This window comes from Podarcis bocagei, assembly GCF_964188305.1.
Source record: "Podarcis bocagei genome assembly, chromosome: 9".
Taxonomy (NCBI): domain Eukaryota; kingdom Metazoa; phylum Chordata; class Lepidosauria; order Squamata; family Lacertidae; genus Podarcis; species Podarcis bocagei.
In genome coordinates this window covers 54,614,244-54,634,930 of record NC_138134.1, presented here as the reverse complement: position 1 = coordinate 54,634,930, position 20,687 = coordinate 54,614,244, and the positions used below count along the sequence as shown (strand labels likewise).

General features: G+C 44.4%; 1 protein-coding gene across 5 annotated transcripts in view; it reads left to right on the top strand.

Moving 5' to 3' along the window:
* The window catches only part of LOC308594767 (uncharacterized protein), a 47,178-nt gene that overhangs the window by 16,739 nt on the left and 9,752 nt on the right, over nucleotides 1–20,687 (top strand). For 3 of the 5 annotated variants that reach the window (XR_014011582.1, XR_014011583.1, XR_014011584.1), the window contains exon 2: nucleotides 5,769–5,834. Coding sequence is in view for 2 of the 5 variants with exons in the window: in XM_081208232.1 (XP_081064358.1) it covers nucleotides 1,496–1,571; nucleotides 5,769–5,834 (142 nt within the window). In the remaining 3 variants the exon portion in view is untranslated. Of the gene's footprint in view, nucleotides 1–1,495; nucleotides 1,572–5,768; nucleotides 5,835–20,687 lie in introns of all 5 variants that reach the window. The other 2 variants (XM_081208232.1, XM_081208231.1) reach the window with 1 other exon arrangement.

Genomic DNA, 20,687 nt, shown 5'->3' with positions numbered 1-20,687 from the left:
TGCTTGTTCCCAGTCACTCAGGAAGTAACTCTCTTATGGGATAGTTCCACATGTGTATATACTTTTGTAACATAAGTCTGTCTTCAGGGATCCAACTGTGAACTGAATGAATGTGAGTAAACTACTTCTATATTAACTATAATAAGATTGTCATGTTTATTCTTTTTAAGAGGGACAAAAAGGGATTTTACCAGGAATCCTATATTTAGAAGCTAAAACTAGCCTGCAACAAGCAAACCGCTGTGCGTTTAAAGGGGAATGTTTAAACTCTGCTTAGATATAGAACTTGCTAACGCAAGTTAGGAGGGATATCATTAAACAATATACCCTCTCCTGCCTCCCTGAACATTCCCACAGTGCCTTGCAAAGGGACATTGCGTGTTGAGTCCCACAAAGCCACCCTCACCAAAAAAGTCACACTTCACGCATAATTTTTGTTTAAGGTTTTTGGCATAATTTTGGCCACAACTTTATTCAATACAAAATATGTGAGTGGTTGCTTAGGCATTGGTTATGACTATCTGTCCATGCCCAGGGACAGAGCTGACTTCCGGATTCCAGCGGAAGCCAGCTTGGGAAACAAGTATTGGGTGAGAAAATATGAAGCTGGGTAACAGTCCCTCACTTCTCACCCTCATGTTCCTGTGGGGCTTACCCAGCCCGAGTCCGACTCCGGGGACAAGGACAAAAGGATGGTAAGCCCCTGGATTCCTTTAACGGAATTCCCATTCCGCACCACCATTTGGAGGGGTAGGCACTTACCCCTCCTTCCACCAATTTTAACCAATGCCTAACCGCCAACCTTACAAATTGTGACTATTTGCTACGCAGTAGGCGAAACCCAAATGGCACCAGCCAATCCGCCAAATGGTAAATTCCTACCAGGCCCCCGCACCAAGGCGGACGACCCCTAGACAGGCATAGCAAGGTCAAGCATACCAACATAAACCCCCCCTTCTTAAAGGGAGGGTGGGCGGGTGATCCGTTGCAGAAGCCGAGAGGACGCTCCGGTGCTAGGCGTCCTACATTTATAACCTCGGCTCCCTCCTCCAAATTTTGCAACATCCAAAAATCCCCAGCAACTCAGATTAACCCCTTATGGGCTTGGTTTTCCCAAACCTGCCCAGCAACGACAGGGTGGCTTATATTTTCCCAACCGCAACACGTGCTCTCATTTTTTAAAGGAGAACACGATTTATCAGGTAAGGAAACACTGGGAAGTTGAATAAAACACTATCTGAATGCAGCCACTGTCACGTTTCTGGCATTGATAATGTTGGACTAGATGCTGATAGTTCTTTGTTGATGGATTTGTATCAAGAAACTGCTTCTGCTATAGTTAAGGTGTCTTGTTTGAATATAACATGTTTATAAATGGCAATGGGCTAAATCTGCCTTCTAAACAAAAGATTTAAAATAGTTAAAGATTAAGTGTATAAAAGAGCAATATTGATTGCCACAGGAAAACAAAACTTTTATCTTTTCTTATCCTTAGCTCCACAGTCCACACAATTGATATCTGCAGGTTTGTTCACAGTGGAAAAACTGGACAATCCTTCTCAGTGTGTCGAGTAAGCAGGCCACACCTTGGCTTATGTAAACTTATCATACAATGCGTATTCCCTTTCAAAGTACTTAGCTTATTCATTTCACACCTTTCCCCCTTAGAGTCTGTGTTTAAAAGCAAAATAGGCCTATACACAGTGATCTTTCAGGGATAACCTCTATATTTGCCTCCTTTCATGAATCTGGTAATAGCTGTATTCAGATGACAGGCTATTTCATTTTCTCAGTATTTCCCTGTTGATTTCCACATTACATCTGAACTTTCATACGATATAAAAGCCACTTCTGGAAAACTTATGAAATACAGTGCATGCTTAGGACTCATTTCCATGTTATTTGATTCCAGAAAAAATCTGACGCAGCCCCCTTAACCCAGAAAATTGCAGAAATAAAGTGACAAAATTTGGAATGGTTCTGCCTGGTAAGTCCACCAAGGCCTAACAGAGGTTCCACAGACCTGGAACTGCTGTCATCGCACTTCCTTGTACAAATTCACAGTATCATTCCAAAGAAATTCCTTTTTCTCCTGGCTCCTCACTAGCCAGTCCATTCCTGTCTTATAGTCTTCCTCCCATTAAATCTCAATGCTTATTGCTCATGATTGCTGCCTTATAAATCCCACTCCTTGTAAATACATCACCTATGACCCAGCTGAAGCTTCTGTGACTCCTTGCTTCTGTGAAGACTCCCTGTAACATTCTGCTTAACTGAATGAACACAGAGGAGTATCCACAATCGGAGTAGAAGTTTTAAAAGCACTGAGCAAGAGTACTTGTCAAAATTCGTTTCCAAGAGTTAGCACTGTGGCTCACTAATGCAATCCTTCCAGTATGGTTCTTAGCTTTTCTTTCTATATATATGGATAGCCAAGTCTTTCCAAAATCCCTTTAAAGGTGATTTGTTTGCCAAAAAGGCTTAATAATGTTGCTTTTTCGGATTATTGTACTGATTGTGGGTAAGAGTTCCTCCATTTATCAATTCTATAGTGACTCCAAATGGTTTTCATAGACTTAAAGTCTTTCCTAAATTGTGTGTGCATTTGGCATGTTCCTTACTTACGTTAAATGACTCTTTAGGACAGAGAGCAGACTGAAATCAAGTCCACTGATAAATTATGTTGTGCCTTTTTTCTGGAAGACAAGGCAATTTATACTTTTTAGGAATTATGCCTATAAACAGAAATGGGGTGCAGTCTTTGAGTAGTTCCCACCATCTACAGGTATGATGAGCACAATGCATTCAGAAAGGTAAATAACTGTGCACTTATAGCATGACCTCAGGGAACGAGCCGTGCTGCTCTCTGCTCTGCCACGACACTTTGCTTAATGCTGCTGCTGTTGGGTTGAGTTACTTGAAAGGACAATAAAAACTCCACTGAGTGCAGCCGTTATCCCTTTCCTAAACACAGTACTTCAGTTGGGTAGCTGTAAAGCTCCATTCGTAAGTCAGGCTGCGGTCAATATAATATTCACATATCTTGCCACGCAGGAAGCCTTCAGGAAAAGCGTAGGAGCCTCTTTCCAGTTTGACATGTTACTGCTAAATGGCCATCAGGTATGGTGCCAATCCTTTCTCATTTTTATATGCAAGTTCATAACCTCGGTTATACTGCTCTCAGCTCCTTAATAGACGGGGGGGGGTGGTTCAATAAATAGGCTGAGATCCAGGGAGTTGGGATTGGTCTGATGTTTACACACACAGAGCTAGTCTGGAGGCCCTCCAGAACAGCATTCCATGAGTGGCAAGGCTCAGCAGGTAGAAAGGAAAACTAGCATACGAGGCTATTTTGATCCAGTGCCTCCATGCAAGATTTCTGTGGGCCCAGAAAAAGCTTGTAACGTTCTTGTTGTGGGGTGGGGAAAACAAGTAATTGATAAGAAATGCCCCATCCAGATGCCATTTTTGTAGTGCATTCATGATTATTTCTGCTTCTGATGGTACTGAGTTGGTTACAACCAACCCCACTTTCTGTACATTCACTGTCAGGAGTGACCCAGCTGTAAATCACACAAAGCAAGTGGAGTTAACTCTTCATTAAAAATAAATGAAAAACCCCAGATCTGCACAGGAGTGTCAAACCTAATGAGCACACCAACTCTTCTTTGGTATGTCTTGCAAAGCAGTTGCAGAGACTGAAGGTCCCCACCATCCCACAGCTGCCTAAGTCCCTTCCTCTCCTGGGTTTTCCCCAAGCAATCTGAGACTGCACCCGCATGACTAATTTCTCCTCCACCCTTTTCATGCCTCTCCTGGTTCTGGGAGACTAGGAGGGAGGGGAGCTTATCACAGCAGGAGCGGGAGACACTCACCAGCCTGACATCTCTGCCTCTTGGCCTCCCACTGTTCTGCTGCAGCTACTGATTCTTATTCTGGACTTCTCTGCACCACAGACTGTCCCTGCTCATTAAACCCTGTTATCTATTCCGCTTCAGACACCTCCCAGTTTCCTCTCTCTGATCACTCATCATCATCCCTCCACCAATCCCTGGGGTCTGAGTCTTCTTCCCTTGGGGGTTCCCCAGCTGGTTCCTCCCACCATTCCTCTGCATCCATCCAGTCCCTGACATCCACACCTACAAATGTTTCAAGGTGGACATACAGCTTCATTTCCAGTCGGTCCATTTCCTGTAGCCTCCTGCTGAAAGCCTGCAACTTTTTATAACCACCAATGTTCCACACTTGTTGTTTTGTCCTGCTTTTGATCTGCTCTGCTACCAATTTGCACCTCCAGATGGTAAACATTGGGCAACATTGAGGAAGCATTACAGAACAACCAATAAGGCAGAATGATATCTAGTTGGTCCACTATAAATCCACCTCTGCTGCTCCTTGATTGCATCAATGCCATGTTGCAGAATACACCCACACAAAAACCTTCCAAGGACCCTGTTATGCAAAAACGGAAGAATTGTTTGGTGGTTCATTTAACACATCAGTTCCATTTCAGAAACAAGAGCAAGCAATTCAAAAACCCAAAATTCAAGGAGAAATGCAGATAAGGATTTATGAAGCATCCATGTGCATAGAAGGCAAAAGAAAACCATCAACTTTAATGTTTATTTGTTCTTTGGAGCATTAGGAACTACGCATCTCCAAACTAAGCCTGCCTGTGCTGGACTTTTGCTGATTTTGTCCTGGACTGTGCTGATTTTGCTCAGATACCTATCAGACCAGTTATGGGCAAGCATCTTTTGGGAATTGTTTCTAAGAAAAAGTTTCCATTGCTAATCTGGTCTTAGTTACATAGCTTTTGGTACTGTTGTGAAAATAATAAAATGTGAAGAGATAACAATGGGAATGGGTTTCTTGAGCTTTCCCCACACGCAGTTTTGAAATATTTGTAACTGCACTTCATGTCAAACACAATTTATGCAATGCAGTCCAGATCCTACTGTAAAAACACAACTGTGCATGGTGTGTGTGTGTGTGTGTGTGTGTGTGTGTGTGTGTGCATGTACATGTTTTAGGAAATTATATGTAGAAATGCATATAGCAGGTAACAGAGCCCATTGTCACATTGGGAAAGGTGACGCCTCGCTGCCAATGGCATCAGAGTTTGGTCCTTTGGGGAAAATGTTAGAGAAATCAGAAGCTTGGACTTATCTGCCCTACCAACGTATATTAGTTTTATACCACTCTAACTGAAAATATCCTAGGGATAGTAGTTTGGTGAGGCACTGATAGTTCTCTGCTAGAGATTCCCTTATCCACTCTCAGAACTAGGGTGTGCTAGTCCACACTTCCATTTGTCCTGCTGCTTTCCCCTGGGAAAACTTATTCTTTCTTTTTTTTTGTGGAATCAGAACATACGTCAACTGGGTTTTCTATGGATTGAAATTTGCTCCGATTCAAAGGCAAAGAGCAGGAAAGTGGTGTGGCAAATGGAAAACTGCTTGGAGCAGGGTCAAAACTTGGTAATAATATTTCTGCTCAAACTACAATAATTCAACAGATAAATTGCCAGCTGCTGATTTCATGAAAATATCGTTGGTGACATGTTGTATGGTTGTTTTAACTGAGCAAGTGCCCATCATACGCAGAACTAAAATTCCCAGTATTTGCTGGGGAAACGGCTTTATTCCTTAGTGTAACTATGTCCATACTGAACTGGGAATATTATTTTCATATTGTTAGAGAGCATCAAACCAACTTGACACACCTTTTCTTTTCTTTCCTTTTCCTTTCCTTTTCTTTGAACAAAGTAAGATGAATCCCTCCCGCCAGTGGAATGGATTAAGAAGAGAAATGCCTGGAAGACTTAGGATGAGGTTTGTCTCAGTCTGCCTTCCTAACTTCTAAATATTGGAAAGGAATTAATTCAACTGTTTCAAAACCAGATACTACTGGGATGCAACAGTATGAGTGATTTATTGTCGTCCCTTATCCCCCCCCTCAAAAAAACCCCCCACACTTCCTTTATACTACACAAACCCATTTTGCTACTGGTTGCTTCCACTCTAGCCATTTTCTCTGGAAATGGTACATAATTTGAACACTCGGTTATTATGGAGGATCCAGACAACCTCACTGCCTGTCTGAAATAAATGGGAATAAAACTGAGAACAACTCTGTAGTAAGCTGTGTATGCTGGGAGATTCAGAACAGACAAAATAAAGTGCTGAAGAACATAAAGACATGTCCAGCTTGCTGTTCTCACAATGGCCACCCAGATAAGGGCTTGTGAAAAGTCCTCAAAAAGGACAGAGACACAAGAGCACTCCTCCCTTCTGCGGTTCCCAGCAACTGCTTCTTTCACACAGCACATCATTAAACGGTGGAATTTGCTCCCACAACATATAGTGACAGTCACCAGCTTGGGTGGCTTTAAAAAGGGGATTAGACAAATTCATGGAGGAAAAGGCCATGCCATTTTAAAACTATGTAATGTTAGGACTCTGATCCGAAACACAGTAGGCAGTATTCAAGTAGAGCCACTGTGACACTATTGCAGACCCTCCAGGCAGACCCTCCAGGGACAGTCCCAGGTTGACAGAAGCCGTCCCGGTTTCTGATTTGATCCCAGAATGTCCTGCTTTTCCTTAGGGTGTCCCTGTTTTCATCAGAAAAATGTTGGCGGGTATGGAGTTGTGCGACCCCCGAACCAAAGAGATAAGTAACTATACAACCTTTAGAAGACATCTGAAGGCAGCCTGGTATAGGGAAGTATTTAATGTTCAATGGTTTACTATGTTTTTATATACATTGGAAGCCGCCCAGAGTGGCTAGGGCAACCCAGTCAGACGGGCAGGGTATAAATAATAAAATGATGGTGATGATGATGGTGATGGTGATGGAATAGGACGCCCCTATTTTCATTGGAGAAATGTTGGGAACCATACATTTAAAATGCTATGATGCCACTTTTTTATGTTAACTTTTATTTATTTTGTTTAAGTAAGTAGTACAGAAAAAAAGAAAAATAGATTGAATACAATCCAAAAATATTGAAGGCAAATATTACATACTTATCATATAATACTCCCCCTCCCACCCACAGCTTCCCTCCGCCACAATTCAACTTCTTTGAATCTCTATTTCCACTTTTATCTTTGCATTCCCCAAATGTATCATTCTTTGTATTTCTTTTATCTCTTCTCTTTTCCAAATCATAGATATGCTTTACATTTTTATTCTAGGCATATTAGCATACCTTCCTTAGAACAATATTTTAACATATAATCTTCAAAACATTTCCATTCCTTTTTTAATTTTTGATTTGACTGATAGCTATGATGCCACTTTAAGCAGTCATGACTTCTCCCAAGAATCCTGGGAGTTGTAGTCAAAGGGTACTGAGAGTTGTTAGCAGACACCTATCCCCTCCCAGAGCTACAATTCCAATAGTTCTCTGTGAAAAAAAGGAATGTTAAACTGCTCTGAGAATTGTAGCTCTGAGAGGGGAATACAGTAGACACACAGGACGCCATCTTTGTTGATAGCAGGTTGCCTGTTTTCAGAATCTCCATCTGAGCAAAGCCTTTTGTGACTTGATATGTTCAGGGTCTGCATTCTCTCGAGATCTCCAATTATGCCATAGCTGCCTGTTAAAATGCTGAAGAGCCCTAGCTAGCAGCTTTTTTTCTTTCCTTACCCTTTTCACTCTCTTCATCAGTGTTCTGGGGAAACAATTGTTTGGTGTGTTATATGGAGATCAGTTTTGACAGTGCTATGTTTGCATGGGTCTCAATATAGCTGCAAAGGGGGGCGGAATAGCATTTCATAGGGAAAATGATCTCATAACAGAGGCCTACATAGTGAGGCTCGTCGCAAGATTTATGTTCTGAAAAATCAAGGAATCACGGATGTTTCATGCAAGTGTCTCCAAAGCCTGGATTTAACTGGATCATATCAACTGAGGGGGGAGAAACAGATGTATCTCCAGAGCCAGAAAGAAGCAGAGCAGGACAGAAGTGGAGTGCGGGAAGAAATTATGTGTGATGTACACGGCATCTGATTTCAATACGATAGCTCTTCTGCCCTTTGAAAGTGTATCTGGAGTATGCTATTTGTCCTAATGCCTATGGATTACTTGATTATTATATTAAACATGACCCTTCTGTTCCTCTTGGCTTGAGAAAGGCTCACAGCTCTTCTCGCTTTATGAACAGCATGGCAAAGTGGAGTCGCAACCCATTTATACAGGTATTTCTTAATATCTTCAAATGTTATCTCAGTGGGGCTGGTGCTTCACAATCATTTCCTGGCTCAGAGTTCTGGGACCCTTCTTTCTTCCTCACTCATTTGAATGCTGTCTGATCCTTGCTTGGTTATTTTGGTTATAAGCTTCCATTCTTTGGACAGCACTCTGACTTCCTTTGAAAGCACAGCTGGTACCATAATTATGTCCAACACTATGACAACCCAGCTTCCAACAGGTCTCACTTGGATGGCTGCATTCTGGATCAGATTATGTTTCTGAATGATCTGGAGTTTCTAAGTCATGATATCCTTCTCTGACTTTGGAAGTTCCTTGATATTCCAACTCTGAATGACTAGGGATAAATCTAGACACATCAAAGAAGTATTTCCGTTAAACACGTAATTTAAACGGGGAAATCCAGTAGGAAGAAACAGGACTCCAACAGTGCCATCTGGTGGCACAATGTTATACTGCATATACAACACATATAGATCACTTTTTCTTTACCAATCTAGCTGAGTCCTAGCAGTTCAGAGAAAGAGAAGGTTTATGAAGTTATGGAAGTTGGCCAATATCCCAATTTCTTATAGTATCCTGGTGTGTGCTCAGAGCAGGGTCCAAGTTTGGTTGAGAACCCATGAAGATTGTTCCACTAGCTGGACACTCCACATGAGGATCACATTCTGTTAATGTATATATCTGTTTAGAATGTTGATGTATGGACTACAAGGGGAGCAGAGTTCATTCAGGAAAATGCATTGTAAGTGAAACTGTTGCTTTTTATTATCTTCCCCTTGTCTCAAATTATTATAATACGAATAACATTCCAGTCAGTGTCACTGATATTCTGTTTCTATAGGGGAAATTCATATAGTGCAGCAGATGCACTACACTAGTGCAAGCATTTCTCATCAGCAATGGCTGAGCTAGCCAGTGTTTAGGCTGGAAGGTGCTTCTCCCCCTGGAAATTTGGACAGTGCTCTGCTTTTCTTTTTCCGGAGGAGTAAATGGCAACCATTTGCTTAATAGCGGATGCACCATTGCACTCAGCAACACCATTTAAATACCTGCTCCTTAATCTTGGCAAGCACAACCATAGAGATACCATGCCATTTTCACGGAAAAGAGATGGGAAGGGAAAGCATGTGAAAAGTGCCCTCGACTAGACAAGGGACTGCCATCAACAAGAGGAACTGAGAAACCAAGAGAAGCTTTGCAAACTAAGGCTGCGCTCCCTTTGCTTCTCTGGGAGTAAGCAAACCCCGTTGAACTCAGTGGGACTTACTGCTGAGTAAGTAGCATTGCCATGCAAATACTCCAGCCATGGGGATCTACACATTCAGAACCAAACCAGAATGCTAAGCGTTTCATGTCTTGCATGTGAATTTTGTTTCACATTCAGAAGACAGACCATAAGGTAGATGCTGCCATCTAGAGAAAAACAGCAAGAGTTTCCCATTTCGCTTTGTGATAGCCTTTTCCTCTTGGGGAGAATCAGCAGGAACAGCTTGTGAATCTAGAGAGGATCTCTGGGGAGGGGCTGCAGCTCAGTGGTAGAACATCTGCTTTGCATGCAGAAAGTCCCACACTCAAGCCCCAGCTGGGAGTAACCCCTTGTCTGAAACCCTGGGAAGCTGCTGCCAGTCTGTGTTGACTGAGTCAGGTATAAGCCTATTATTCCAACAATGGATTCAGTGATAAATGCACGTATGGATGGAATACCTTCCTGCTCTTTACTCTGTGCAGGATAGCAATTAGTGGTACCTCGGGTTACATACACTTCAGGTTACAGACTCCGCTAACCCAGAAATAGTACCTTGGATTAAGAACTTTGCTTCAGGATGAGAACAGAAATCGTGCTCTGGCTAATGGGAGGCCCAGTTAACTAAAGTGGTGCTTGAGGTTAAGAACAGTTTCAGGTTAAGAACAGACCTCTGGAACGAATTAAGTACTTAACCCGAGGTACCACCATACCACTTTCTTGCCCCTCAGTAGATCAGAAAGACTAGCACACAAACAAAGACCAGATCAAATATTTCTGGTGTGTGTTTATGCCATTTTTTGGGGGGTTGGGGTTTTCTGGGAGGGTGGGATAAAGGCTGGGGGGTGCATGGGTTTTTTAAGTTTTGTTTTTAAACACAAGCATTTACTCTTATTTCTCCAGGTTTGAAAGAAGAAGTGCCAAAAGGAGTTAGTGTTATTTGCTGGGTCGATTGTTCAGCTGCCTCTTCTCTCCCCCGCCCCCCTTTCTTCATAATGCAAAGGTGCTTTGTTTACTCCCCAGTTCTATTTGAAAGAAAAAAGGAGGCTGCTCAAATCAAACAGACACGCACAAAGGAACGATGGAAAAATACCTGAAAGACAAGAAAGAAAAGTGGGGGGGATTTACCTTGTCTCAGGCTATTATGCACACATACAGATAAATAAACAGCCCACTCTGTTCAAAGGATGAGCACACAGACTAAGCCTTAATGGTAAAAAGGAATCTTTTTTTAGATAGAGGCAGCCTCCCAAACTCTTATTACTGGCAACAATTCTTGGAACACAGCCAGGGTGACTTATTATGAACTACTGGATTCTGTGTGGTTTATCATTTACTTCCTGGGCCTGCAAATAGTTCTATATCCACAAATCTTTACAAACATTCAGGACATCGATTTCAGCAAAGCTACTCGCATCTTTAGAGATTAACATGTGTGTTTTCAGTGCATTTTAAGAGTTGCATCCACGCTGAATGAGCCCCGCCGGGGGAAAGTATAGATGAGATGGCAGCAATTTCATGTCTTGTTAGGGGTTACTTCACTTCAGTTTTAGTTAGAAGGGGAGATTCCATAACATTTGAGAATGTTCTACAGCACATTGTTTAAAAAGAAAAGAATGATCAACAAGTGCTGGGAGAGCTTCCAAACTGATCTGGGAAATGGATTGGCTTCCTATCATTTGTAAGGCACAACCCAAGAACATTCTTCCAGTACAAAGCATCACATGATACTCATTAGTAGGTCCTATGAAGTCATGCACCTGTGTTATTGTGAATATTAATGGAAACAAAGTACAGTGGTACCTCGGGTTAAGTACTTAATTCATTCCGGAGGTCAGTTCTTAACCTGAAACTGTTCTTAACCTGAAGCACCACTTTAGCTAATGGGGCCTCCTGCTGCTGCCGCGCCGCCGAAGCACGATTTCTGTTCTTATCCTGAAGCAAAGTTCTTAACCTGAAGCACTATTTCTGGGTTAGCGGAGTGTGTAACCTGAAGCATATGTAACCTGAAGCGTATGTAACCCAAGGTACCACTGTAGATCTCATTGGTTTCTTTGAGACATACTTAACCTCCCATTTAAATCAATGAAACACAAAACAACAGCGTAATCTTATACATTGTTGGGGGGGAGCATAGCCCTCCAGGTATTGTTGGGCTTCAGCCCCAGCCTGCATCAGCCCCAGCCAGCTCTGGCAGTGGTGAGAGATAATGGGAGCTGCAGTTCATCAACATCTGGAGAGCCACAGATCCCCCATCCTTGCTATACATAGAACTGGCGCTTGTATGGAACTTTTCCTAATTTCCCAAAGAACTTCATGCACATAATCTTAAGAACATTAGGAGAGCTCTGCTGGATCAGATCACAGAACTATCTCTAGTACAACATCCTGTCTCCCACAGTGGCCAACAGAATACCCCTGGAAAGTCCATAAACAAGGCATGAGCACAATCGCCACCTCTTGCTTGTGTTCTCCAGTGACTAGTATTCAAAGCAAAACTTCATCTGATCTTGGAAGTATTATGACCAGAGGCCATTGATAGTCATATCCTCCATGAATTTGTCTAACCCACTCTTAAAACCATCTACATTTGTGACCATCACCACAGCTACTTGTTAGGTAAGCCACTATTATCATCCTGATCTTAGGGATGGTGGATTGAGGCTTTCCCAAGGCTATCTAATAAGCTTGCATCTGAGCTGAGATCTGAATACAGGGCTTGGCAACTGATATCCCACTCATATGCCTGCTGTTGTTGTTGTTTAGTCGTGTCCGACTCTTCGTAACCCCATGGACCAGAGCACGCCAGGCACTCCTGTTTTCCACTGCCTCCAGCAGTTTGGTCAAACTCATGTTGGTAGCTTCAAGAACACTGTCCAACCTGCTACGCTGTGCTAATAATGCAATGTGTCATGTTCCATGTACGACACACTAACTTTTGCTCCTTTCCCAATATAAGATCACTGCATGGACATATCTGCTAGCACATTCTCGTGCTTCCACATTTCTGTCCCCTGACACTTCTAGTATCATGAATGCATCTTCCTACTTTTCTACATCTCTCATGATTTAGGTCTATAGGCAATAAAACCGCCACCCTACGAGATTTCTTTATCTCGCAGGGGGTCGACCTGGCTTGTGTGACGGAGACCTGGGTGCGCGAAGGGGCAACAGTTACCTTACGAGAGATGGCGCCCCCGGGTTTCTCTGTCCTCCACCAGTCGCGGACTGTGGGCCGGGGGGGAGGGGTGGCATTATTAATCCGGGAAGATTGTCCTTTCAGGGCTCTACCATCGCCATCGATCCCCGGCATCGAATGTGTTGGCCTAGTGTGGGGCTCCGAGGAGAGCTTGGCTGTCTGGCTGGTGTACCGGCCACCTAGCGCACCAGCAGCCACCCTGTCAGGCCTATTGGAGGCGGTGGCCGGCTGGGCCTTGGAGTTCCCTAACCTATTGGTATTGGGGGACTTCAACATCCATGCTGATGCCACTCCCTCCTCACAGGCTCTGGACCTGGTGTCTTCCATGGCGACACTAGGGCTCTCCCAGTTTGTTTCGGGCCCCACACATCAAGCAGGCCACACGCTGGATTTGATCTTTGGCGTCGGTATATATGTGATCATGTCTCCTTCGATTAAGGTGCCATGGTCTGATCACTACGCTCTGAAAGCCAGGATTGACTTTCCACCCCCACCCTGCTTAGGTGGCGAGCCAATTTGGGCTCGCCCGCAGAGGCTGATGGACCCTGAGAGATTCCGCCAAGCCTTGCGGGACCTTGCTCCCCCTGGCGACTCATTGACTGAGCTTGTTGAGGGCTGGAATGCCCAGCTCCTGGCAGCCATCGATGAGATCGCACCTAAGCGCCCTCTGCAACCCCGCAGAAACCGGGCTCCCTGGTTTACCGAGGAGCTCCGGAAAATGAAGCGGGACCTCAGACGGCTAGAGCGAGTATGGCGGGGTGCCCGTGACGGAGCCTCAAGAACATCTTATAGGGCTTTTATGAAAACCTACGAGATGGCGGTGAAGGCTGCTAAGAAGTCATACTTCTCGGCCTCCATTGCATCCGCTAGCTCTCGCCCAGCGCAATTATTTAGTATAATCAGGTCTTTAACGTCCCTTGAGGGACAGCCAAATTTAAATAACAAATTGACACACGGCTGTGAGGCATTTGCAAGCTTTTTTGCGGAGAAGGTCTTGTCGCTCCGCCATGACCTCCCTGCCAATTTGGATACAATAAAGGAACTGGAGGCCCCTCGACTGTCCTCGGGTCCAGTATTGGACCACTTCGACCAGATATCCCCAGCCGATGTGGACAGACTCCTCCGAGCTGGAAAGCCCACCACCTGTCCTCTCGACCCATGCCCGTCTTGGCTGATTAGAGCGTGTCCAGACGAGGTGCGGGCCCTCCTGGGGGATATCATCAATTTGTCCCTTGGCACGGGGACATTCCCAGGGGAACTGAAGGAGGCAGTGGTGCGCCCGCTCTTAAAGAAAACATCATTAGATCCTTTAGATCTATCCAATTACCGCCCGGTTTCGAATCTTCCGTTCCTGGGTAAGGTGATTGAGAGAGCGGTTGCTGAACAGCTTGGTGGGTTTCTGGATGAAACATCGGCTCTGGATCCATTCCAGTCCGGCTTCCGCGCTGGTCATGGGACCGAGACGGCTCTGGTCGCCCTAACAGATGACCTTCGTAGACAGCTGGATCGAGGCGGGTCGGGGCTGCTGATTCTTCTAGATCTATCAGCAGCTTTCGACATGGTCGATCACGAACTTCTGGACCACCGCCTTGCCGACGTGGGGATCCAGGGCACAGTCCTTCAATGGCTGCGCTCGTTTCTCTCTGGTCGGGGACAGAGGGTGGCGCTTGGGGAGGAATTGTCATCGCGCCACTCCTTGGTGTGTGGAGTACCTCAGGGTGCGATACTCTCCCCGATGCTTTTCAACATCTTTATGCGCCCCCTCGCCCAGCTTGTTCGGAGTTTTGGGCTGGGTTGTCATCAGTATGCCGATGACACCCAACTCTATCTGTTGATGGATGGCCATCCTGACTCGGCCCCAGACACACTGACCAGATGTTTGGAAGCTGTGGCTGGATGGTTACGTGGGAGCCGGTTGAAGCTAAATCCTTCGAAGACAGAGGTCCTGTGGCTGGGACGGGGCAATATGGGATTGGGGGGGCAACTCCCATCTCTTGCGGGGGCGCAATTAGTGCCAGCACCGTCCGTTAAGAGTTTGGGTGTAATCTTCGACACCTCCCTTTCCATGGAGGCGCAGATTGCAGCTATAACAAAGGCGGCATTTTTCCATCTCCGCCAAGCTAAGCAGTTGGCTCCTTACCTCTCTCGCCCTGACCTAGCCACTGTGATCCACGCGACGGTCACCTCCAGACTGGATTATTGTAACTCGCTCTACGTGGGGCTGCCCTTGAGACTGACCCAGAAACTCCAGCGGGTGCAGAATGCTGCAGCGAGACTCCTTACGAGGTCTTCGCTGCGAGATCACATTCACCCGGTGCTATACCAGCTGCACTGGCTCCCGGTGGAGTACAGGATCAGGTTTAAGGTGCTGGTTTTAACCTTTAAAGCCCTATATGGCCTAGGACCCTCGTACCTACGGGACCGCCTCTCCTGGTATGCCCCACAGAGAAACCTACGGTCTTCAAATAAAAACATCTTGAAGGTCCCAGGCCTCAGAGAGGTTAGGCTGGCCTCAACTAGAGCCAGGGCTTTTTCGGCTGTGGCTCCGATCTGGTGGAACGCTCTGTCACAAGAGACCAGGGCCTTGCGGGACTTGACATCTTTCCGCAGGGCCTGCAAGACAGAGCTGTTCCACCAGGCCTTTGGCCAGGGCACAGCCTGACTCCCTCCCTCGGCAATCTTCGCAGAGCTCTGGCCCAATGGTTGCCAGTGGCTTGAATTAATTAATTTTTATAATGAATGATTTTAGAATGTTGTTTATGTTGTACTTTTGTACTGTTTTATTGTTGTTAGCCGCCCTGAGCCCGGCTTCGGCTGGGGAGGGCGGGATATAAATAAAATTTATTATTATTATTATTATTATTAGGCCTCAAATTTGCAACTAGTGAATTTCAGAAGCCCCATCATATGACTAAACCCAAGACCTCTGACCTAGATTTCGCCTCGATTTTACAAGATTGTGCACAGATTGCCTTTAATCCCTCGTTGCCAACAAAGAAGAATTGCTGCTTATATCTTGTTGCTGCAAACTTATCTCTAAAGTCATGTCTGGAGATAATTCCATGGGAGAACATCAGTCTACCCCTAGAGTATGGTTGGGTGAAATGAGAGTTGCGATGGTGCCAGCCAGGTCGTCACTAAATTATCTAAATTAAATTAAATTAAATTATAACTAAATACACCAGTATGGTTGGGCAGGGTGGCTGAAGATACATTCTCTCCCTCATTGCTCCCCAGCAGCTGTGTCCCTCAGGACTTGTAACTTGGATCCATGGCAGGTATGGGAGGAGAATGAAGAGATGACATGGCATCTCTGTGTCCTTAGGATATCAATGCCAAAGGATGGAACTAGTTCTGAGCTGTCTTCAGCTTTTGCTGCTAATGAACAGAGCATGTGAAGAATAAAGATCTCATTTTTGAGGGAGGGAGTGCAGCTCAATAGGAAACATCTGCTTTTCATGGAGAAGGTCCCATGTCCCATGTCCCATATTCTCAGCTAGTACTGGAAAAGACTCTGTGCCTGAAACCCTGGAGAGCAACTGCCAGTCAGTGTAGACACTACTGAGATAAGATGGATCAGTGGCTTGACTCAGTATAAGGCATCTGCCTGTTTTTTCAGAGGCTTTTGTAGAGTGTTTTTGAGCTTCTCTTGGCTGTAACACTTTACTGCCACCATGCTTGATTAAGAATCCCAATACTGCATATAGATAGATACATAGCTTTATGTATCTATATTCCACTCTGGGTGTATAATATTATTTATCTTATTAACTGTTACATTTATTGTTTGGAATCCATAGAATTCAAGCAAGATTTTAAAAATGAGTTAAGAACCAGGTACAAGTGAAAACAAGATCTAATAAGCGTAATTTCTACAGAACTCATCCAATGTAACTATAAAAAGGATAAATTCTCCCCATCATACTAAAGTAAGGTTACCAGATGTCCCCGCTTCCCGGGGACAGTCCCCGGATTTACAGCTTTCTCAGCATTCACATGTACATAGCAAACAAGAAGTGTCCCTGGATTCATTTAAAAAAATCTGGTAACCTTACAGTAAAGAGCACCACAAACAAAGCTGCCATCAGATCCAATTTAAGAACCCTAAGCCTGGACGAACAGAAAGGTCTTAGCCTGGTGCTGGAAAGCTGACAGTGATGGTATCAGTCGCGTTTCCCTGGGAAGAGCATTCCACTACAGTGGTACCTCAGGTTAAGAACTTAATTCGTTCCGGAGGTCCGTTCTTAACCTGAAACTGTTCTTAACCTGAGACACCACTTTAGCTAATGGGGCCTCCCGCTGCCACCGCACCACCGGAGCACGATTTCTATTCTCATCCTGAAGCAAAGTTCTTAACCCGAGGTACTATTTCTGGGTTAGGGGAGTCTGTAACCTGAAGCGTCTGTAAACCGAGGTACCACTGTACTGGGGAGCTACCACTAGAAAACCCTCCACACCTCCCTTAGAGGTGGCACATGGAGAAGGGCTTCTGCTGATGAGTGTCTAGTGTTGTGGGGGTTAGACCACACATTTTCACCAATTCTGTGAAAATTTTCAAAATTCTAAATAGCAGCTGGGGGAATCAAGATTGAGGGCAGGATTTAACCCTTTTATGCGCGCACATACACACACACCATGGTCCCAAAGAAAATCTCCACCTAGGAAATTGTTCTAGGAAGGGAAATCCTATGAGTGCCAATGGAAGTTCCCCACTACCCCCCCCCCAGTGAATAGTAGCTTCAGAATAGTTGGTAACCCAGCCCATGCTCACTGCAATCATGCAATTAATGTCACATCTAGTTTAGCTCTTTCACCAAGGCTCCCAGCTCAATTGATCTGAAGCATTTTGGACTTAAGCTGATTTACTTCTCTTGGTTTTCTTCCCATATCTTGAACTCTGCCCTTTGGTCACTCCCCAGCCCATTGTTGTCCCTGTCAGCTTTGATTAGCCACTGACCTACACTTTGCTGGTGTTTGTGCAGTCCGGAGCATGCTGTTTGTTTTTTAAAATCTATCATGATTTTGCCTTCCTCCACGATGATAAACTCTGCATTTCACTAATAGAGCTATAAAAATTAACTAACCTAACTTTTATTAGCTTGTTTGTTTCAACTACAAACGTGGTGGGACGAGGTGCACCCTTGACCTGACCCCTTTTTGTCGCTCCAATCATGTGATCATGTAAACAGATGTCAGTACCAATGTCTAAATACCATTTAGGAAAAGGTATGGGGCAATGTTTTCTCTTTTATGGGCCAATCTTTCTTAGGATTCATGGTCCTTCATGAAATACCATTTGGCAAGGTTTTATTTATGTATTAATCCGCTGTAGGGAATAGGTCCATCCTTTTGGTAGACTTCATCACCACCTAGGATGAAGACTGACATAAACCAAGTTCAGAGTGAATATTTGACTCACAGTGCAAGTCTAGTTTTCTCCTGGGTTCTCACAGGAAAGGACAAGCGTGGATAGCAGCACATGGGACATGGTTAAGCTTCAGGACTTCCCTGAGACATCATGCCACTTGAGGCAAGATTTTGCTGCCCATCCCATGCCCAGATGTCACGTGTCATTTGAATCTTATTTCAATGGTGGCTAGGAGATAGTGTTCTCTATTATATCTGTGGGCACCGGGCTATTTTCAAGGGTGCAGGCAATCCCAGCTCAGAGTGAAGTGCCTGGGGAACTCATGAGAAACAGCTAGGGGGTTGGCACCACTATCCTGCCACAATTCCCCAGAATGTCCTGCCCAAGGCAGCTGCCTCACTTTGCCTAATGGAAATGTGCAGAAGCTTTGGCCCTCCGGATGTTACTAAGCTCTATCTCCCATCATCCCTGGCCATTGGTCATGCTTACTGGGGCTGATGGTAGTTGTAGTTCCACAACATCTGGAGGACCAAAGGTTCTCTACATCTAGCCTTAATGGTAGAGCCATCCCTGTTCAGTCTTGTTCGCCCCACCCCATACTTTGGGGAAGCTGTTGTCCTTTTAATTTTTCAAGGTGCCATATACACATGTGTGCATGTATCCATTCATTCATTTCCTTACTAAGTAAAAAAAGGAAAAGAGAACTCTTCTTAAAGAGGGATAAAAAATTCTAGGGCTAACCTGGAATGGCTCATCTCATACCTGTCAACTGCCCCAGGAAAAAAAACCCAGGACATCTTGGTTTTCCCCTCAAGAGCACAGCGGCCATTTTGGACATCTTGCTCTAGCACAATTTTGGGCTGAGATCTCACCCTGAAAAAAGCGTATTTTGTTCCATGCCCCCCAAAAGCACTTTTTCAGATCCACAGTGTCACTCATGTCGCATGACTCGTGCAGGATTTTGAACACCAGGAATATGGTGTCCCAGGTTTGGGCCATGTCAACTGGTTGCATCAGAGCCACAGAAATAGCCACACTGGCAGCAAGAGAAATTAGGGGAACTTGCTTTGGGGGGAAAATTCATATTAGGCAAAATTGCATACAAAAATGTGTGCATTCAAAGAAATTCAGACTGAAATGCTAATTAATTTTCATGACAATTAAATATATATATATCACAAATTGGTCTGGGAATGTGCAGAACTGATGACTTGAAATGTGAGAAACAGAAACAAAGCAAATTTGACAGATTTGTCCCTCCCTACTCAAGACACTGCCTTGTCATGAGATAGATGGAGCATGGTTGTATTAGGATGGTTGAGGAGACACCCACTCACCCAGGCTGAAAGAACACCATCTGAACATTCAGACAGCATGTGAAGGGCACTCTACACATATGAGGAACTGCTCCACTTGGGGGGGGACCCTGCAAAAGGCTAGTGTTTCGGATGAGTAGGATCATTGTTTGAGATGCCTGGAATTTTCTATCTACAATAAAATTCTACAGTTCACACTGTGCTCAGCATAGATTTACAAAATAATTTTTTAAAAATAATTTTATTCATGATGTTCTTGAATTACAAAAGAGGGTGCAATCTCTCTTTCCTCTTCTCTCCCCCCTCAATCATAGGGGTCTTAATTTGAAGTTGCAAATCCAGACTCTGATGTTCAAACAAACTGATCTATATGTATGGGTGGTTTTGCATCCTAGGTATATATGTGACTTCAATGCAAACGGCCCCATTACTTTTGTATTAATAACTGCCCCCCCCCCCTTCTCCCTCACTTGGCGCAGCTGAATGTCTGTAGTTAGATGGCTTCTTTCCAGAGAGCAATGAGTGGGGGCAGATCAGCAACTAACTTTTTATTCACGAACATACTGGCTGACTGATGGAAATTTCTAACAGTCTTAAGACTTTAAGCTCTTGGTACAAGGGTTTACATCAGACCCTTCATGGAAGGGGAAAGCTAGCTAATCCTTGAACTGCTAAAACTTCCCACAAGAAAAGACAAACCACCACAGGATGGGGTTTGTGTATTGGATTTATTATACTCAATTTATTTATGAAGGGTAATAGACCTTGATATCTTAGATCTCAAGGACCATTGCCGGGGGTGGGAACTCCAGAATCAGTGATCTTTGGTACTCAGTGGGTTGCCTCCAACTAAGTCTTACTCAGAGTAGACCCACTGGCATTAACAGGCCTAAGTTAGTTGTCTATTGATTTCAATAGGTCTACTCTAAGTAGGAGGACCATTGGATACAGCCCATTGTATCTACGTTAAGTGCCAGTCGCTGGCTGGTGTCACTGCCCCTTAAGCAGCTGGCATTTTTGTTTTCTTATCCCCTTTTCCAAAACAGTGTGTATATTTAAAAAGAAAAAAAGAAAAAGAGCAAGAAAAGAATGCTGAATTCTTTGGCATTTTCTAAACAGACTTTAAGCAAAACAGGCTTCCTCTTTAGAGCAAAGAGGCTTCAGTTCAAGGTCTTCAGTCGTTATTGTCAACTTCACCATTTAAAATTTTTTTGGCACATGTTGGGTTGTTGTTGTTTTGGTAGGCTGGTTGACTAGTTGCTTCTTAGAGCAATTTTAACTCTAGCCTGGGGTAGATCTGAGCTCTGGAGCCATTGGCTCATCCAAAGCCCAGCTAG